Source organism: Lissotriton helveticus, chromosome 7 (assembly GCF_964261635.1).
Source record: "Lissotriton helveticus chromosome 7, aLisHel1.1, whole genome shotgun sequence".
Lineage (NCBI taxonomy): Eukaryota > Metazoa > Chordata > Amphibia > Caudata > Salamandridae > Lissotriton > Lissotriton helveticus.
The window spans coordinates 1,839,678,657-1,839,696,996 of record NC_136068.1 but is presented as its reverse complement, the minus strand read 5'-3'; the positions used below and the strand labels follow the sequence as shown (position 1 = coordinate 1,839,696,996).

The 18,340-nt window shown below is 43.6% G+C and overlaps 1 protein-coding gene across 1 annotated transcript in view; it reads right to left on the bottom strand.

Moving 5' to 3' along the window:
- The window catches only part of LOC144767755 (C-type lectin domain family 2 member B-like), an 84,186-nt gene that overhangs the window by 54,950 nt on the left and 10,896 nt on the right, over nt 1–18,340 (bottom strand). Inside the window, exon 4 of the mRNA XM_078651142.1 lies at nt 5,080–5,183. Within this exon, the coding sequence (XP_078507268.1) occupies nt 5,080–5,183 (104 nt within the window). The remainder of the gene's footprint in view (nt 1–5,079; nt 5,184–18,340) is intronic.

Sequence of the window (18,340 nt, the reverse complement as noted above, 5' to 3'; positions counted from 1 at the left end):
TTATTCAACACCTCATTAAGTATAACATTGTGCTCTTCTTTCGTCTCACCAATAATAAAACATCATCTTGAAAATAGAGGTGATAAACGCTGTAAATGGCTTTTATTCATCATGTAACTTGATTTGGTGATACGCACTGCGTAAATCCAACTTCGTGAAAAATCTTCCACCTTTCAATAACAAAATTAATTCATTCATATTTGGTAAAGGAAAACTATCCACGATTATATTTTAGTTCAAAGTGCGCAAGTCAACACAGAATCTGTACTTGCCATCTGATTTGGTCGTGATAACCACTGGCGAAATCCAACTTGACGTCTCAATATGTTCAATTACTAATTGCTCCAACATCTCACACAACATTTTAATTACTTCACCCCTAGCTATAATAGGTACCTTCCTAACTTTATGCTGCATAGGTACAGCATCAGGCTTGAGCATGATTTTGTGCACATACCCCTTAAGTTCACCAATTTCTTCTTTAAATAAGTTAGGCATACCCTCAACAATAGACGCAGTTGAAATTGCATTCACCACCATTACTTGATCTTTCGCCCTCAGATTAATTATAATATGAAGGTCATACTGGTATCCCCAGCCTAAAACTGGTGGTCCAGATTGAGCCACATACTGTTTTCCCTTCACAGATCTGCTCTTAAAAATAATGTCCGTAAACATGTAACCTATTATATCAATCCTTTCACCCTGGTAACCACACAGATTTATATCTTTTGGTTTCAAGACAGCATCTGGCCAATTTTGTCGGAACAAACTCTCTGGAATAATAGTCCAAAATGAGCCAGGGTCCACCATTAATTCTGTTTCCTTCCCCTCTATAAAAAATAATGCTTTAGGTCTCATCCTTCGACCTTGCTTCATTTCTGACTCTTCGTCACTTACACACAAGATTTTGTTTGCTCCATCAACTTTACTACCTGAATTGATACATACTCTCTCTCTTCTTGTACCACTGCTACCTTCACTCTATTTCCTAACCTACACATCTTATAAAAGTGACCTTTCTTCCCACATTTTTTACACTCTTTATCCAATGCGAACCACTTTTTATATTCTGCCGTGTGATGCGTACTACCACACCTTGTGCACATTTTCCCTGATTTCTATACTGGTCTAAGTTATTAGAAGCATTCCCATAGTACTTCCTAACACTACTCTCACTTTTTTCACTAGTCTTCCTAATATTTATCGCAGCTACCTCTTCATCCGGTTCTACACAAGATAGAGTCTCCTTTACACCTTCTTTCCGTTCCATTTCTCTCATACATACACTCGACTCTTCTACTACTTTAGCTATATCTATTGCATTCTGAAGGGACCGGTTCTTTGCTGCCCATAATTTCTCCTGGATTTTCTTATTCCTACATTGGACGATAAGTTGATCTCTTTTTTGATCTCATTTCGTCCCTTATTGCCCTAAAATTACATTTTATTGACAACTCACGTAAGCGTGTAACATATTGGTCTATTGTCCCATCTTGTCTCTGTGGCTGCGTATAAAACTTATGTCTAGCCATTACAATATTTACTTCTTTTGAATACTGTTTTTTTAGCCTTGCTTTAGCCTCAAGATACACTTTTGTATTCACCCTTCCTTCAGCATTAGTACCTGTGGGTAAGAATTTAAATGCATGCTGACCCTCTTTTCCTAAAGTGCTTAACAATAATGCCTTCTTCCTTACAGCACTGAAGTCTTTGCCATCCAGTGCCTCAATGTAGTTCTCAAAGATTTCAAGCAACTCATCCCATTCTATTGGTGGATCCCCACTCTGCTGTAAAAATAAAGGAGGCATTATGACATTCTGATTCTCCATACTAGCGATAATGTTACCTAATCAGTGCACACACTATATATACATATGACTTCCTGTATCTTCTTTTACAATACAAAATAAACCCTTCTTTAGCAATACCATGTACAAAGTGTAATTCCCTTGCACCCGCAACACCCAAAAGTACAATCTTTCTTTGCCGCAAACTGTAGTAAACAGCCTCTTACTGCTGCTACGTGTCGTAAATATCCTCCACTTCGACACACTACTTCAAAATGAATAAGCGGAACGTCAAATTACACTTTCACCTCTGCCGCTTCGTGTGACATTATGTCTATTGTCCGTACTTTCCACAGTTCGCTCCAATACTTTCCGAGAAACCCTTCCGCATTGCTTGGTTACTCCTCCTTGATGTTTCAAAATGGCTGCAGCGTCTTTCGTCACCACGCACGTTGCGTTGCGCTCCTGCGTTCCACGTCAATCTCAAGACGCTACTGCAAATCCACTGGCACCCGACTCAGCTCGAGCCTGGAAACAATATATCTTCAAACAAACTTCACGGTATGCATCCTTTAAATTTTTTCTTTTTTTAACGCTACTGCTCCCGTAAACACTTCAAATTTCCAATTTTCTGCAAAATCGCAACATACTTCCGACCGATTGTGATACTTCCAGCTAAGATGTAGTAAATATGCACTTACATCTAACAAGTTATCGTCTTTCCTCGGTTCGTTAGTATAAGTGTTGTCTTCTACGATTCTTCTTTTATTCTCGCCGATATTTTCCTTAAGCCTACAAAGCCACAATCCATACTTTTGCTTGTTGAATCAGTTTTCAAATAACTTCTTTTCCACGCGTTTTCGTTCTTTTCCACCGACAAAGGTTCCGCCTCACTCTGTGCTCCTTACCCCACTAGTCAATCGTCGCCATCTGTCCCATCCTCGTCGCCATCTGTTGTAGGGGAAGAATACTGCTACTAATGATTTGTAAATCAATCATTTATATTTATTAAGAGCAACAGAGAATAGTTGGTGTTCCCACAAAAGCTAGCAGGTAACAGACACCAGAATGCCAAAGTATAGAACACCATCATAACTAGGAATCTACATAGAACATAACACTTAAAGTGGAAGGCACAATTTAAGCAATATTTAAATACAACAGAAACCCAAAAGAGCTTCCAGAGAGCATGCCACGGAAAGAGCAGTGACAATTTAGATGGCGCACAGTACCTCGAAGGGACTGCACAGTGTTAGGAGTTAAAGGCGAGACTGCAGAATTCTGTAAGACCCAAGATAGACTGCAGGGAGACCAGTAAAAAAGGTGATGCGAGACTGCGGGGAACTCACCACAGGGGAAACTGGTGAGAGACTGGTGACAAACTGCAGAATACAGGGAGACCAATCAGAGGCTGGTGAGTGACGGAGGGATGCAGGGACCCCTAAATAGGATACAGGGGTCGTCTGGGAGGCTATGGAATGCGAAGGTGACAAAGAGACTGCAGAGTACAGGGAGCCCACAAAAGACTGCAGGGAGACCACCGAGAGAGACTGCAGGGAAACTGACGATACTGGTGAGTGACTGCAGTATGCAGGAAACACGTGACAGACTGCAGGGGGGCCAATCAGAGGCTGGCGAGAGACATTGGAATGCAGAGATCTCACTGTTTCAAATAGGTTTGTGGGGGGGGGGGGGAATAATCGTAAGGAGTGAAGGCCTTTGGAGGACAGACAGCACTAGGGTGAATGCCAGAAGTCAGACAATCCGCAGTGGAGTCGGGGAAGGTCCATGGATGAACCTGACATTTTTGAGCATTGTGAATTTTCCAACCAACGTATTAAAATATAACCTTCTGTGTGTTTTAAACATAAACATTGATTTACACATTTTAAACCTGGAAGCATGTGTTTGAGCGGAGCGTTTATCAATGAGACCCATTATCAAGCGTGACACCGTCCCCTGCCCTAGACTTTTTGTTAACAGTATGTGCATCCTGGGAAATGTGGTGCGGGAGCGGGAAGGGCGAGTGTGAGAGGGAGGGAGGAAGGACGGACGGACGTGAAGGTCAGCAGAGTGACGCCGGCATGGGCGCGATCAAAGAAGCCAAATGCCAGCTGTGCACGTCACGCACGCTCTTGTGCGCGTGATAGTAAGCTGGTCGCCGCGTTGGTAGCACTTTTAAAAGCAGCAACTTAATGTCTCAGCCAGACCAGCGATGCGCTGAATCAGGCCGAGACCTAAAAAGGGAGACACTGATGTCCCCACGCACAGTGTTAGGATTCAGATCTTATGAAGAGTGTGTTATTAGTTAGTGTTTACTGAATTTCACTTTCTGGGCATTCAGTTATTGAAATTGCTGAATGTACGTTAAGTTGTGAGCCTGTGTTTCCCCCCTTCATTTACCTAATCTCCAAGAAGCCTTGAACTGCTCTAGTTGTGGTACTATGTGGGAGAAGTGTGGCTCAATGGTTAGAGCGGCAGACCCTGATGCAGTGGTCTGGCCCGTGACCAGGGTTCAATTCCCCACCTCGGCGGGTCTTGGGCTCAAAATTCCACGGACCTGATAATTCTCGCCTCGGTGCCTATTCCAATCATGGAGTCCCACTCTGCAACTCTGAGCAATAGCTTGCTTAATCTCCACAACGGCCCCCACAACGCTAAGGATGCCTGGCCTTCACCTTGGGGGTGCCCAGGAGTGGACGCCTCACAGGGAAACCCAGGATGGGTTCCACAGCGGTATTCGTACAAGCGCCTTGAGACCCTTGCGGGTGAGTAGTGCGCTATACAAGTATCAATTTACATTTTATGTAGAGTTAAGTGAAGTAGAGTACTTGGCCCAGTTGCTCAGGGCTCAGTACGTCAAACCCTGGGAAATCAGGAGTAAAAGGCCTCAATCATCACGGTTGGGCCCTGTAGCTCCAGCTTGCCCTGTGGCCTGTGAAAGTTGTTCTGGCACGGACACCCTGTACATTGTTTTTGCCATACCCTCATTGGTCCTGGGCATAAGGTGAGATAGGTGGGTGCCTCGAGGCACAAGGGTCACTGATGACCTCTGTCTTCTCCAGTCTTTATAAAGTGAATTTAGAATAAAAATGCAGCCCTAGTCTCTTAATTCAAGACAAATACTGGTCTTTCTCTCTCTTCCTTGCAGGCAGTCCACCTGTAACTGGTGGCTCAGGCATCAGAAAGTGTGTAATTTGAGTAAGTTGTTTCTGTGATCAGTTCATTATATGACATTAGTGACTTAAACATGTTGGGCAGTGAGTTAAGGAAAAGACTGAGGACTTGCCAGTTGCTGAATTCGGTGCCATTGACCCATTTCCAATGTTGATCATGTTCCCTCTGCAGACCAATCCAGTGATGGCGATAGCCTTTGTAACGCAGCAAGAAATCCTGTAAACACAACAAAACAAAGGGACATTCAGAAATGCACAGATTAGAGTTGAGCGCAGTAGCTCGTGGAGTTGCCAAGTGCAGACTGACAGAGAGATTTCCAAAATGGATTAAGAATACATTTAGGAGACTTTTGTGACTGGCAAAGAGAAACAAGACTGCAACCTGCTTTGGAACATTCATTTTTTGATGCCTCATTTGGCCAACTTCATTCATACAAAAATACTAGTTGGTCGTTGAAAAACTAGATTATTTGATTCACAGTACTGCCCTGCAGTGTTTATATCCCTCTGCACAAGACTGATCAACTAATTTGTTAAATTGCTGTAAGAGAACGGTGGAGAGGTGGTGGAAATTTCAAAGTTAATCTGTACAAAATTGTACGATAGCCACTTTGCCATATATTTGGGACAATCTATAACCACAACAATGATGATGTTATGAATAGAAAGCAGCCACCATGAGCATTTCCTGGATCACTGCATCGCAATACTGTCTGGATTAACAGGAAGAAAACAGAACAGCTGTAATTATCTGGAGAAGAGTCCTCAAATAGAGCTGGTCCGAGACGCATTTATCATTTCTACTGTTACAATTGTTTCTAGTTTTTTTTATGAAGGCAACAGTCTTGGGGTAATTAAATTGAGAAATAAAAAATATCATAAAGATTAGGTTTACAGTACATTAAAATACAAAATAAAAGCACGAAGAAAAAATAAATGAACCCACCTACATTAACCCATTTGATACCGATGTCGCCATTGGCCGACTCTAGGGAGAGCTGGAAAGAGCTGTCCAGTGCTTGCACTGAAGTATTCCTTCTTTTTTTTGTAACAAAAGGAGGGGGAGATACAGAATCGTTTCCACCTCATCCCCGCACTCCCCCATATATCTATGACATCAGGGTGCCGCAGGGCATGCTTATGTCACATATTCCTCACTGGAGTGACGAACAGGAGCAGGTGAGTGCGGTCTCCCACTCTGATGGGGAAAAGATGCCAAAAGCGACCTCCACAGGCTTCCAATGAGCAGCCTCAGTCCGTGCAGGTAAGAGCGGTGGGGCCTGGTGAGGGGTGATAACTACAAGGGAAAATGTATTTATTTAATTTTCCCTCATCATCATCTGTCGAAATCCCTCCCACCCGGCCCCAGCGCTCTTACCTGCACGGGCCGCAGCAGCCAATGAGGCCATCCTGGCTCGGTTTCCTGACTGTTGATTGCGGTTGCGCTGCAATTCACAACCAGGAAACCAGCACTAGGCCACCAAAAGCGATCATCGCACCTGACATACAGCCAGACCTTCTTTTGGGAAGGTGCCTTTTACCAGTGGGGAGCAATTGTGACCCCCAGAGGAGAACACTTATCACAAAAAATATATATAAAAGAAACGTAGGTGGGGTCAGCCCCGAGGACATGAGAAAACCCCTTTGGGGTCATTGTTTTTTTTTTGTATAAATGTGTGATTTCCTCTGATGGGGCAATTGTGTCCACCTACCCAGAGGAAAACACCAATTTATAGAGAAAAATGCAGGTCTGGGCGTACTTCGCTGAGTTTTGTTCGCGGAACTTCACAAAGTTACAAAAAAACTCAGCGGCGTTCCGCAAGTGGCATAGTGCAGTGCGAACTTACCGTTCGCCATCGCAAACTTACCATTTGAAATCGCAAGAGGGGGAAAAACTCCGCTGCACTATGCAAAGGGGAGTTTTCTGCACTCTGCAAGCTCCGCAGAGCGCAGAAAACTGCAAGCCGCGAACAAAGCAGATGTCACCGCCCAGGCCTAAAAAAAATGCCACTATGTACCTATACGGTGCAGCATTTTAGAAGAGGAAAGTGGGAGATTTTGTCAAAAAACGAACTGGAAAAAGTATTTCCCCGTTGACTTTATTATATAAAAGGCAATGTCAAGCGGATCTATCTGCATGTACGCACTGGATTATATAATGCATAATCCGCATATTAAAATGTTTGTAACTCAAACAGACCAAAAGTTACTAAAAATATAGTAGTGGCAACATGTGCTGTCATGCAATGGAAGGTGGTGCACAAAGGTTGACTGGTTATCTTTCAGTTACTTATTTCTTTATTTTGTTGCTACATAGTGATGATTAAGTGAATATTTGAAGTAATACCATCTAAAAATGTACCTTTTCTAGATGCATAATTCAATCAACCCTGCAGCACAATTGGGTGCTCTCCCTCTGCACAATTCCATTGACCATGGTACCAGCACTGTACATTCTCAAAAGAAGCACTCCTGTGCACAACGTTGCAGGGGATACTATGTGCATGTGTGCTTCTTGAGATCAAAGGTAGATTTTTGGATTTAGGAAATTCGTTTTATACTGGCAAATGATGGACCATCCCGGAGAGCAAGCACAGAAGGAGTGCTGTCATGGCAGTCCCCCAAATTAGTGCAGCTTCAAATTCTCCCGTTCACTAATGACAGTGGGTGTAAAGTTGATACAGGCATTTTTTGCCGATGGACTACCTCCCATCGCTTTTTGGATGTTGACTTCCTTGAGCAATGTGTGCAGGAAACGGATTTGCATGCTGAACAATTTCTGATGGAGCACGGACGGTACTCTAGGACCTCATTCTAGGGCACACTGGCGGACTCCTACTTCACTTGAGTTGACGAAATATTTGGGCCTTAATCTCAAAATGGGATTAGTGTTTGCAGTCCTACAGGTCTACTCGCACAGTTTGGGTAGCACCCGTGTTCCCACCTTACATGTGTAGAGATCGTTTTGCTATTGCAGAATATGCTGCATTTCATTGATAATTCTCCTGCATTTGGGACCATCCAAACTGTTGTATCTTGAATCCAATGTTATTCTTGCTCACTCTGTGGAACCTTGCTACGATGTCATTCTACAGAATGTGAAGAGTCAAATCTTCACAGTTGACTGGGCTGAGCAGCATGCTGGCTGCTCCTGGTGGGGTCTATTGTACCATCTTTAATAAAGCTACCTGAAACTCATCACTTATACCGGACTCAATCACTACAAGTTTTTGGCGACGATCCTGAAGTGAACTTGCATCTATCACCTCATCAAACCTCAAGCAACAGTAAGGTACAGATTCAAATAAAATTAACCTATGGCAACTGGCATCCCTGATCCCACCAGTGACCTCTACATTCGTCTCCCACACCAGTCTGCCAGTTTTTTGTGTACCAGGGCATCTGGGGGAAGTGCTACTTAAGGAGCTGCCATTAAGTTAAGGGTTGTCTACAGTACGTGTTTTGCGCTCTGCTTTCATGGAGGGTAAGCCTGTAATTCTGTCTTCAGTGCCACACATTGACCTCTACACTGACTGGTGAAGAAGTGTGCTTTTTCATGTGTGCGCCAGCCAAGCTGTGAAGGAAGAGTTATCCCTCTCCTGCTATGGTATCCTGCTATTTTTGGGACAGTAACTCCTTTAAATGGAATTTACTTGCGTACCTCTGAATAGTTCACCTTAGTTCGGATTGCCCGTTTCCAATCTGATGTGTGGGTACAAGCTATTATAAGGTGAGCTGTGCACATTGACTTTCATATTTCACACCCGGTCGTGTTCAAGAGAGAATTAGCGCCTGCTTGTGATGAACCATGAGTGTTGGAGAGGAACATCAACTCGCATGTCTTACAGAGGAGGTTCTATTTGTTTTTCTGCCAACATTTTGTACTTTTGTTTCAAAGCCTTCCGGCTCTCCATTCGCCGTCACCTGAACACAAGTTATCTATATCACATTTTGTTTTGGTAGATTCAGGTTTTGTTTTCTTGTACATTTCACGAAGTGTCTAATACTATCTTCAAAATGTGTTGGGTTTGCACTTGTACAGTGCGCTCACTATCCCTTACACGAGGGTTGCCCCTACACGGTTTGTTTTTGCTTTCCAATTGGTTTATGGACCCTAGGTATACACCATGTAGGTACACCCTATCATGGTACACGCCGGCAAGAGGCCATGCATGTTTTAAGTTTCCCTACACGGGTATTGCAGAGGGTTTTAGTCCTATCTACTTTTTTGTACATTTGTACACGTTACATGTGCACAACTTTACTCTGTCCTCCTCCTGGGAGCTATACGAGGGTTCCAGTCCTTTTCGCATTATTATATGGGTCCCTATCCATATTCAGTTTTTTTACATCACTCAACCTTTCTTAGTTTTCACTATGTCAACATTACAAGGACTATTGTTTCTATGAGTCTTAGTCCCATCTGTTACTTCTATAATCCCTTGTCTTTTTAAGGGTTGCATTTGGGTTATAGTCCTCCCAACCTTCACATGGTTTGTTATTATATTATTGAACTCTCTACATTGTTGTCTTTACATTATATTTTTAATTTTGTATTGATGATGCAGTTTCTCTTGGGTGAGGATTATCCTTATACTTTTCCTTATCTTCCTTGTTTTCTTTCTTCATTGTGTGTCTCGTGTGGATTTTGAGCTTTACTCTGCTTTTCTTCTGTGGGGACTTTCTCTGTGTTTTCCACATCCTGGTGTCCAGAGTTTTGTTGGTCATTTCCTCTTCTGACTTCTTACCTTCCTGGTCTGGCCAGTGGGTATGTTTTGGGGAAGTTATTAGTGGCGCTTTCTTCTTTTCTCTGACTGTTATTTTGTTCATTTTCTTTTATGTACAGAAGGGAGGATGGTTCTTATATCTTGGTTTGCCTCTCTGGTTCTTATATCTTGTCTTTGCTTCTTCTTTCCTTTTCTGATGCTCTATGTTTTCAATTGTTACTGGTTTCTGATTTCGTCCATTTCTCCTCATCTGTGGTTCTTCTTTCTTGTCTCTCATTGTTGTTTTATTTATATATGGAAGAAAGGGGGATATGTTGTATACTTGTTGTATGTTGTATCTTGACTCCAATGTTATTTTTTTCTCTCTCTGTGGAAAATTGCTAGGATGACATCCTACAGAATGTTAGGAGTCAAATCTTCACAGTTGACTGGGCTGAGCAGCATGCTGGCTGCTCCTGGTGGGGTCTATTGTAACATCCTGAATAAAGCTACTTGAAACTCATCACTTATACCTGACTCAATCACTTCACAAACCATGACAGGTTGTTCAAAAATTGGCCTGTTGTGGAACATTCGTCTGTTAAGTTTCCAGAATATAGCCAGTCCTGAGACTGTTGATCAGGCAATACATTGTGAGCAAAAGAGCTTGCTATGACCTCAAGTTGTTCATGCTGTGTGAGAGCTCTACTGGCTATGTGTACCGCTAGAGAGTATATGCCAGGACTCCACTCTAAACCCTTTAGGTTGCCCTCCTAAGCTAGAGTCAAGGGAAAGATTGCATGGGAGCCTGTCCAGCCACTCATTCACAAAGGTTAGACCCTTTATGTGGACAGCTTCTATGCTGGAATAGAGATATTCAGTGAGCTGTAAAAGGTGGCACTGTGGCATTTGGTACAGCCTGTTGCAGCCGTAATTTATCCCCACAGAAGCTGGTCTGTAAGAAGCTCCAAAAATCCGAGAGCACTGTGTTACATTCCAACAAACTGCTCACAGTCAAATTCGCCAATATATGTGACGTGTACATGCTCACTACAATTCATGATGAGAGAACTTCCCCAGTCAAGGTTTGGGGTTGGACGGTCGAAGTTCACAAGCTGACCTGTAAACTTGACTACAAGTGCATTGGTGGAGTGGATAAGAACAACCAGGTTCTTCAGCCAAACAATGAGAGCCATGAAATTCTCCTTTGGTATCAGAAGCGGTTTACCCACCTGATCCAGACGGCAACCTACAATGTGTTTTTGTTTATCGTCAGACCACCACAGTTGACATTCAGTTGACTTTCATTGAACGTCTTACTGTTAAAGAAGAAGCAACCTACACTTAATCTGCTCCTGAGGATATAGCAAGGCTGCAGGGCTGACACTTTACCAACCACTTTCCAGCAACAGCTAAAAAGACTTGACCATGTCTGCATTGTAGAGTCTGCTCTAATCAAGGAAAGAGACCAGAAGGTGTTGTTGTTACTGATCCCAGTGTCCATTTCCACCAGTCCTATATTTTCCTACTTGCCTTATGTTATACCATGCAACTGTGAAGTTCTGGGAAAATGGCTGAGGTGGAGCGGATGTAATTGATACCTTTCAATGGCTATACATTGTATGTTATTGTAATTGCATTTATATAGCGCTTACTACCCCATACGAGGCGTATAAGCGCTTTTTCGGCGAGTAGCACGCTACTCCGGGACCCATAGAGGATTAGTGTTGAATTAGTATAGTGAAATACGCAAGTAAATTTTAAGTGGTGGATAGGTTAGTCAGTTATTTGGAATGATAGCAGAAGGATAGAGGAGGAAAAAAGGTTTGTATTTATATAGCGCCTGTTAGCCCTGATGGGGTGTTGAAGCATGCTATTCAGGAAACCCATAAAGGATTAGTGGTCAATTAATATCGTGAAATATGAAAGTAATTTCAGTGGTGGATATTAGTCAGTTATTTGGAGTGAGATGTATAGCGGAGTGATAAAAGGGGAAGAAAGGTTTGCTTTCCTACAGCACTTATTTACCCCTGATGGATATTAAAGCGCTTTTCTGGCGAGTAGCACGCCACTCCGGAACCCATAAAGGATTAGTGTTGAAAATTAGTCTAGTAAAATATGAAGTAATTTGAGTAGTGGATATGTTATTCAGTTATTTGGGTAGAGAAGGGTATGTGGCGGGATAGAAGAGGGAACGAGGTTTGTATGTATAAAGCGCTTGCTACCCCTGATGGGTTTTGAAGCGCAAGTAGCACGCTACTCTTGAACCCATAAAGGATTAGTGGTGAATTAGTATATTTGAATATGGAAATTGATAAGGAACATGTTAGTATGTTAATTTTGATTGAAAAAGATAGTTGAGGAATAAAAGAGTAAAGGATTTTTTATTTTGGGTCTTAGCAGTAGGAGGAGGCTTTTGGATGAGTAAAAAGGAGTTTTGGAGGGGAGGAGTCAGAGGGAAGAGTTTAGAAAGGTTTGTTTTAGGGGATCGGTATAGCAGAAGGAGAGGTCAGATGATGCAAGTAGGGGTGGAATAGGAGAGAGTCTAGAAAGGGTTTTTTGGGGGGATCATAGTAGTGGTATGGGGTTTGGCATAAATGAAAGAGTGGATGTAGAGGATATATTGATAGATGTATAGGATAAGAGATAGGGCAGTGCATTGGAAAGAGTAGTAGAAAGAAGTTTGAAATGAGTCATCAGCTTGGGCTAGAAGATATATTGAGAGAAGTATAGGCTGAGAAATAGGGCAGTGCATTGGAAATGCTAATTTAGAAGAAAGTGATAAATATATAGATCCATAAGTACATTGAAAGTATATAGATACATAAAGGAGGTAAGTATATGTAGATTAAAGATATTGATAGAGGCACAGGATGAGAAATAGGGTAGTGCATTGATATGCTTTTTCGGAAGAAAAGTAACAGACACACAGATCCAAGTACATGGAAGGTACATAGATGCACAATGGAAGTATGCACATGTAGACCAAAAATTAATTTTATTGATGTAATATTAATGTTTTTTTTGTTGTTTTTTTTCTTTCCAACATAATTATTTTACATGTTTATACAAAGCAATACACAAAGATAGGTACCTATCTATAGTGAAAACAAATGCTTATATACGGAGGGATATGCTGTAAATTTCTGTTTGCGTATGTTGCTTATGTGGGGAATTCTTGAGTAGTTTTCTGAACATAGGGTGATTGTCGGTGGACCCTATGTTGGGGGGTAAAGAGTTCCATAGTTTGGCTGCTTGAACAGATAAGGATGTGCCAACCATGTTTTTTTTCTTGTATCTTGGGATTTTGAGGCGATAGTCTCCTTTAGAGCGGAGATTCCTTTGTTGAATGTGTTTGGTGATTTTATTTCTGATGAAGAGCAGTCCCATTCCATGTATTGCTTTTTGGGTGATACAAAGCAGCTTGAACGTGGACCATCTGGCAACCGGTAACCAATGCAGGGGAGATGTGGCCTCGCAGTTTGATATGCAAGAGTAGTCTGGCAGCCGAATTCTGAATCTGTTGTAGTCTTTTCATGGTCGTTAAAGGTGATCCGTGGTAGAGGCTATTGGCTTAATCGAGTTTGGACAGAACAAGGGAGATGGCAGCTTGGACCTTGTGTGGAAATCCCAAATGAGGGCAAATTTGTTGCAGCGTTTTTATAGTGACAAAGCTTGATCTTGCTAGTTTGTCCACTTGGGCATTCATTGACAGCTTGGATTCCATGGTCATTCCGAGGTTTCTTACTTCCTTCGATACTTTAGGTGGTGATCCCAATTCATTAGGCCATGCGGCAAGCGGGTTGTAATGTTTCCAATCGCCACACGTGAGAATTTCAGTTTTTGGCAGCATTCAATTTGAGATGGCTCCAAGTCATCCATTGATCCACGGCTCAGAGACAGCTGAAAATTGATGATTTTCCAATGTCTTTGGGGCATTCCAGATGCAGGAGTATTTGAGTGTCATTTGCATAGTTATAGCACGTGAGGTGAAATTTATTGATCAGTACTGGTAATGACTTCATGTAGATGTTGAAAAGCATGGGCGAGATGATAGAACCTTGCTTTTGTGGAGTACGGTTTGAACGAGAAAGGTGGGGCATGGATGACATCAGTTCAGTTTTGAAGGTAGGACGGGATCTAGTCTAGAGCAGTTCCCTCTATGCAGGCTTCATAGAGTCTTTGTTTCAGAGCGTCATGGTCAACCGTGTCAAAGGCAGCTGAGAGGTCCAAGAGGAGTAGCGCAGCAACCCTGTTGCGGTCAACTGTATTCTTCAGGTTATCCCAGATGGCAAGGAGGGCAGATGCAGTGCCTCTTCCCGGACGGAATCCTGTTTGGAAGTCTGAAAGTAAGTCATTCTCTTCAATGAATTGTGACATCTGGGCGAACGCTGCTCTACCAGTTTGCCTAGGAAAGGTCCATTTGTAATGGGTCTGTAGATGTTGGGGTTCAGCGGGTCCAAGTTTGTTTTCTTCAGTAAAGGGCGTATATGTGATTTTTTTAGTTCTTCTGGAAATATTCCGGTAGTGAAGGAATCGTTGAGGATTCTTCTTACTGAAGTGGCAGCAGAAGTTGTTAAAAGAATTGTATTGAAAGTTTGCGGGGGACATAAGTCAGAAGGGCTGCCGGCAGGCCTGCTTGGTCCAAAAATTCATTGTGTGAGAAGTGTTGGAAGGAACGGAGAGGCTTGGTTAGAGTATTCTTGGATTGTTGTTTTGTACAAGGGTTAGTGCTGGTGCTTTGTTTCTTTTTAAGTACAAGTCCAACATGTCTGCTTTGTCCGTGTAATAATTTGCCAGTTTGTCTGTGAAATCTTGAGTAACAGGATGAGTTCCTTCTAGGCAATTTGGTTTGTGAAATTCATTGAGTATTTTATAGAATTCTTTATTTGCACATTTAGCATTTTGAATTCTGTCTGAATAGTACATTTTCTTAGCTTTTTTGATAGCCGACTTGTATAATCTGTTAATTTTCTGTAGATGAGGTTTGTCTTGCTTGGCATTTATTTTAAGCCAGGTACGTTGCAGCTTTCAAATTTCTTTTATGTCTTTATTTCTATGTTTCTCCAATGCGCTTTTTTACTTTTGCTCTTTTGTGTGGTTTGGAGTGGTATCAGGATGTCAAAAGCTTCCTCTAGCCATTCAGATATATTTTGAACAGAATTTATTCTTTCCAGATTTGTACTTGATGTTAGTTATGTTTCTAAATGTTCCAAATTGAATTTATTCCACGGGCGATAGGTGAATGGATGTAAGGTAGTTTTAGGTGAGTCGCTTAGTGTTGTTTTATGTTGGTGGTGTTATAGTTTGAAAGGTAACTAGTTCAGTATTCGAAAAAATGAAATCTAGAATATGTCCAGTGGTGTGTGTCGGTTTGTGGACAATCTGATGCAGGTTCAGTGAGTCTAGGCCAGTGATTATTATTTTTGAATGGGTCATTTTGGGTTTGTCAAACCAAATGTTAATGTCACCCAGAACGCATAGGTTGGAGTGTATGGTTATTCGGTTCGAAATTGTGTCTAGAAGAGCGTCTGGGAATGTCACCTTGCTAGGTGGAGGTCTGTTAAGGAGCAGGAAGTTACAGGAGGAAGACGGTGTAGGATTGCATCTTGTTAGAAGAGCCTCACAATTCTTTATGGAGATGTTGTCAATTTTAGTGATATGCATTGTTTGCCTGAATACAACAGCTAGACCACCTTTTTGGCTATACGATTTTGGGTGATTATTTGATAGCCTATAGGAATGGCTTCATGCAGGACTGGAGCCATATCCTCTCCCAACCATGATTCGGTTATGAATAGTATATCTGGTTTTGCATCAGTGAGAAGGTCGTAGATGTGAGGTTTGTTTTTAGATAGGGATCGAGCATTTATTAGTAGATAGTTTAGAGAGTGGCCTTTGGTGATAGTGGGACTTTGCTTTGTAGAAGAGTGATCAGTATTGTGTGGGTTTGTAGCAGGTGTGCTTTTAGTGCTGGAATTAGCTGTATTAGGATCGCAGCCGTGTAGATGTTCTGTATCATGTTCCCCATCCAGCATGCTAAGAAGGCACTTTGATGGGTCTGCGTGTGTATGTGGTGGAGATGGTGTATGAGAGGGAGTTGGAGTGCTGTTTTTGTGGTGTAACATTGTTATGAAGTACACATGGGAAGCGTAGTTGTGAGGTTTGGCATGTTGCTTATATTTTTTGCGTGTGTTTAAGGTGGAAGGTGTACGAGTCAGGGGAGGTGGTGCAGCATGTGGGTCATGTAGAAAGCTTCTAACAGCCTCTCATCCCAACGGATGGGAGGCGGTTAGAAGAGAGTTGCTGTGCTGCTGTATCTGTGTTAGGTGTGGTGGAGGAGAGAAAGCTTGGCATTGGAGTTTCTTCCTTTGTGTGGTTTGAAAGGTGGGTGTATGTTTGTATTTTGTGACAGGTGATGGCTCCGTGGGTGCGTTTCGGGGTGGCTTGGTAGCAGGATGGATGTCGGCCGGTGTTGAGTGCGTGGAGGGTGGCGGTGTCGTAGCTCAGTCGGGTAGGCTGGCTCTGGCGGGGTCCAGGCGCTGGGCGCGGTCCAGGCGTAGACAGGCTTGCCTTTGGCGCGCAATTAGCGCGCCCGCTGCGCGTGGCCGCTGCGCATAGGCGCAGTCCCCGCCATTTAAGGCGAAGTGGGAGGGGGAGCAGCTGGGAGGCGGGAGCGGGGCGGCGAATGGGGAGCGGGAGACAGGAGAGGGGGCGGGTCCGCAGGAGAGCAGCGGCGGGGAAAGAGCAGGAAAGCGGAGCGGGGGAGAGCGAGGGCAAGCCTGGAGAGCAGAGGCCCTAAGGAGAAAGCGGCAGCAAGAGGGCCAAGTAGGCAGCGGCAGCAGAATCCAGGCACACGGGGGCCGTGCGGTAGTGGAGTGACCGGGTCAAGGGTCACAGCTCACTGCCGCGCGGTCCCTGCCATTTATGGCCAAGTGGGAGGGAGGAGCAGCTGGGAGCGGGCGGCGAATAGGGAGCAGGAGACAGGAGGTGGGCGGGGCCGCAGGAGAGCAGCGGCGGGGAGCAGAGGAGGGGAAAGAGCGGGAAAGCAGAGCAGGGGAGAGCGAGGGCAAGTCTGGAGATCGGGGCAAGCCTGGAGAGCGAGGGCAAGCCTGGAGAGCAGGGGCCCTAAGGAGAGGCAGCAGCAAGAGGGCCAAGCAGGCAGCGGCAGCAGAATCCGGGCACACGGGGGCCGTGGAGTGACCAGGTCAAAGGTATAATAATTTCACCAACGGTTGGGCGCCATGTCGCAGGGATCCTGCTCTCACACAGAACTGTGCAGAGAGACTTGGAACCTCAGTGAATTAGGGTGTGCCAAAACTCACCTTAGTACCCAAAATCCCCTACCAGACTAGCAATCAGTGTCTCATTGGTTCTTATGAACTCCCAATGATTAGACAACCCAGAACATGGACTTAGAACACCTCAGGTAACGTGGAACACATGAACACTTTCGTTATACTATCATACCAGTCCAAAACGAGGAGTGAATGGAGACACGTGCAGGTTTGAAATGTTTATTTCTAATGCGATGTTCTCAAGCGCAGTATCTAAGCTAATACAAGCAAACATATTATAAGCAACAAGGTTATCAGCATAGTTACTAATCCATAAAATACAAAGGGTGGAAGTATGTTAAAATGCTAAAGGCAAAAGATCTAAATAGAACCTCAGGTTACCCTCCCTTGCTAGTATATTATATCTACAGAAGGTCTCTTTGGGTTTAGAAGGGTGGGCCCATACCTCTGGTCATAGTAGAAATGGATCACATCTCTTCTGCACCAACTCTCTGCATGCGAATATTCATCAAAGTGTGTTTGCATGCTCTGTGCAGTGCATTATTAAACGTGCCTAAACCCAGAGTTGGCCACAGCTGCACATGTATTATGTCTAGACTGTGCGCTTGATCAAAACTGAACAACAAGCGCTGTGTTGAAATAACCTTGAAGGCCTCTGCACTCACTGTACAGACATAGCTTACCGAGCAAAGCTGATATTATAGGCAAATATTATTCTTGTGTGAAGCAAAGTATCCTACTGGGCTAAAAGCTATAATTACCAAATGTGCCTGGTGCAGAGGCTGCAGGAAAGGAAAACGGCGTTTAAACTTCTAATAAGCTCATGCTAACATAACACAGTGTGAAGGCAAGGCCTATCTACATGACAGGACTTTGGGGCAAGGGAGGATCAGTACTCCCGAAACGCTAACCGTGCATAATATCTGCGTCCAAATCAGAGCCGGATTCTGAGAGCGATATAGGATCTTCTTCAGCCCCTAATGCATCGCCGGTCTCCTGCTCGGAATCTTCTCCAAAGAGGTCGGGAATGGATCCATTGTTTTGGCTCTGCATGTTGTGATGTCGAGCCAGAAGCTCGCAGAGTGTTTTTTCTAGCAGAAAGAATTACAGGCGTCGCAGACCTGTTTGTTGTGCTCCGGAGATAAGCACAAGTTGCACACTTCATGTGAGTCGGTGTGCGGGAACTTAACGTGGCACTGAGGGCAGAATTTAAACTGAGTCCGTTTCAGCGACTGTGAGGTGGACCGACGTGGGTAGGCCAGACGGCCTTCCACGGATTTCCTGATCAAAAGAGGTTTTTTATGTAACCGACACGATACGCAAAATGGGATAGGCGATTGAAAACAATACAGTTGAGGGTAAGCAGATTA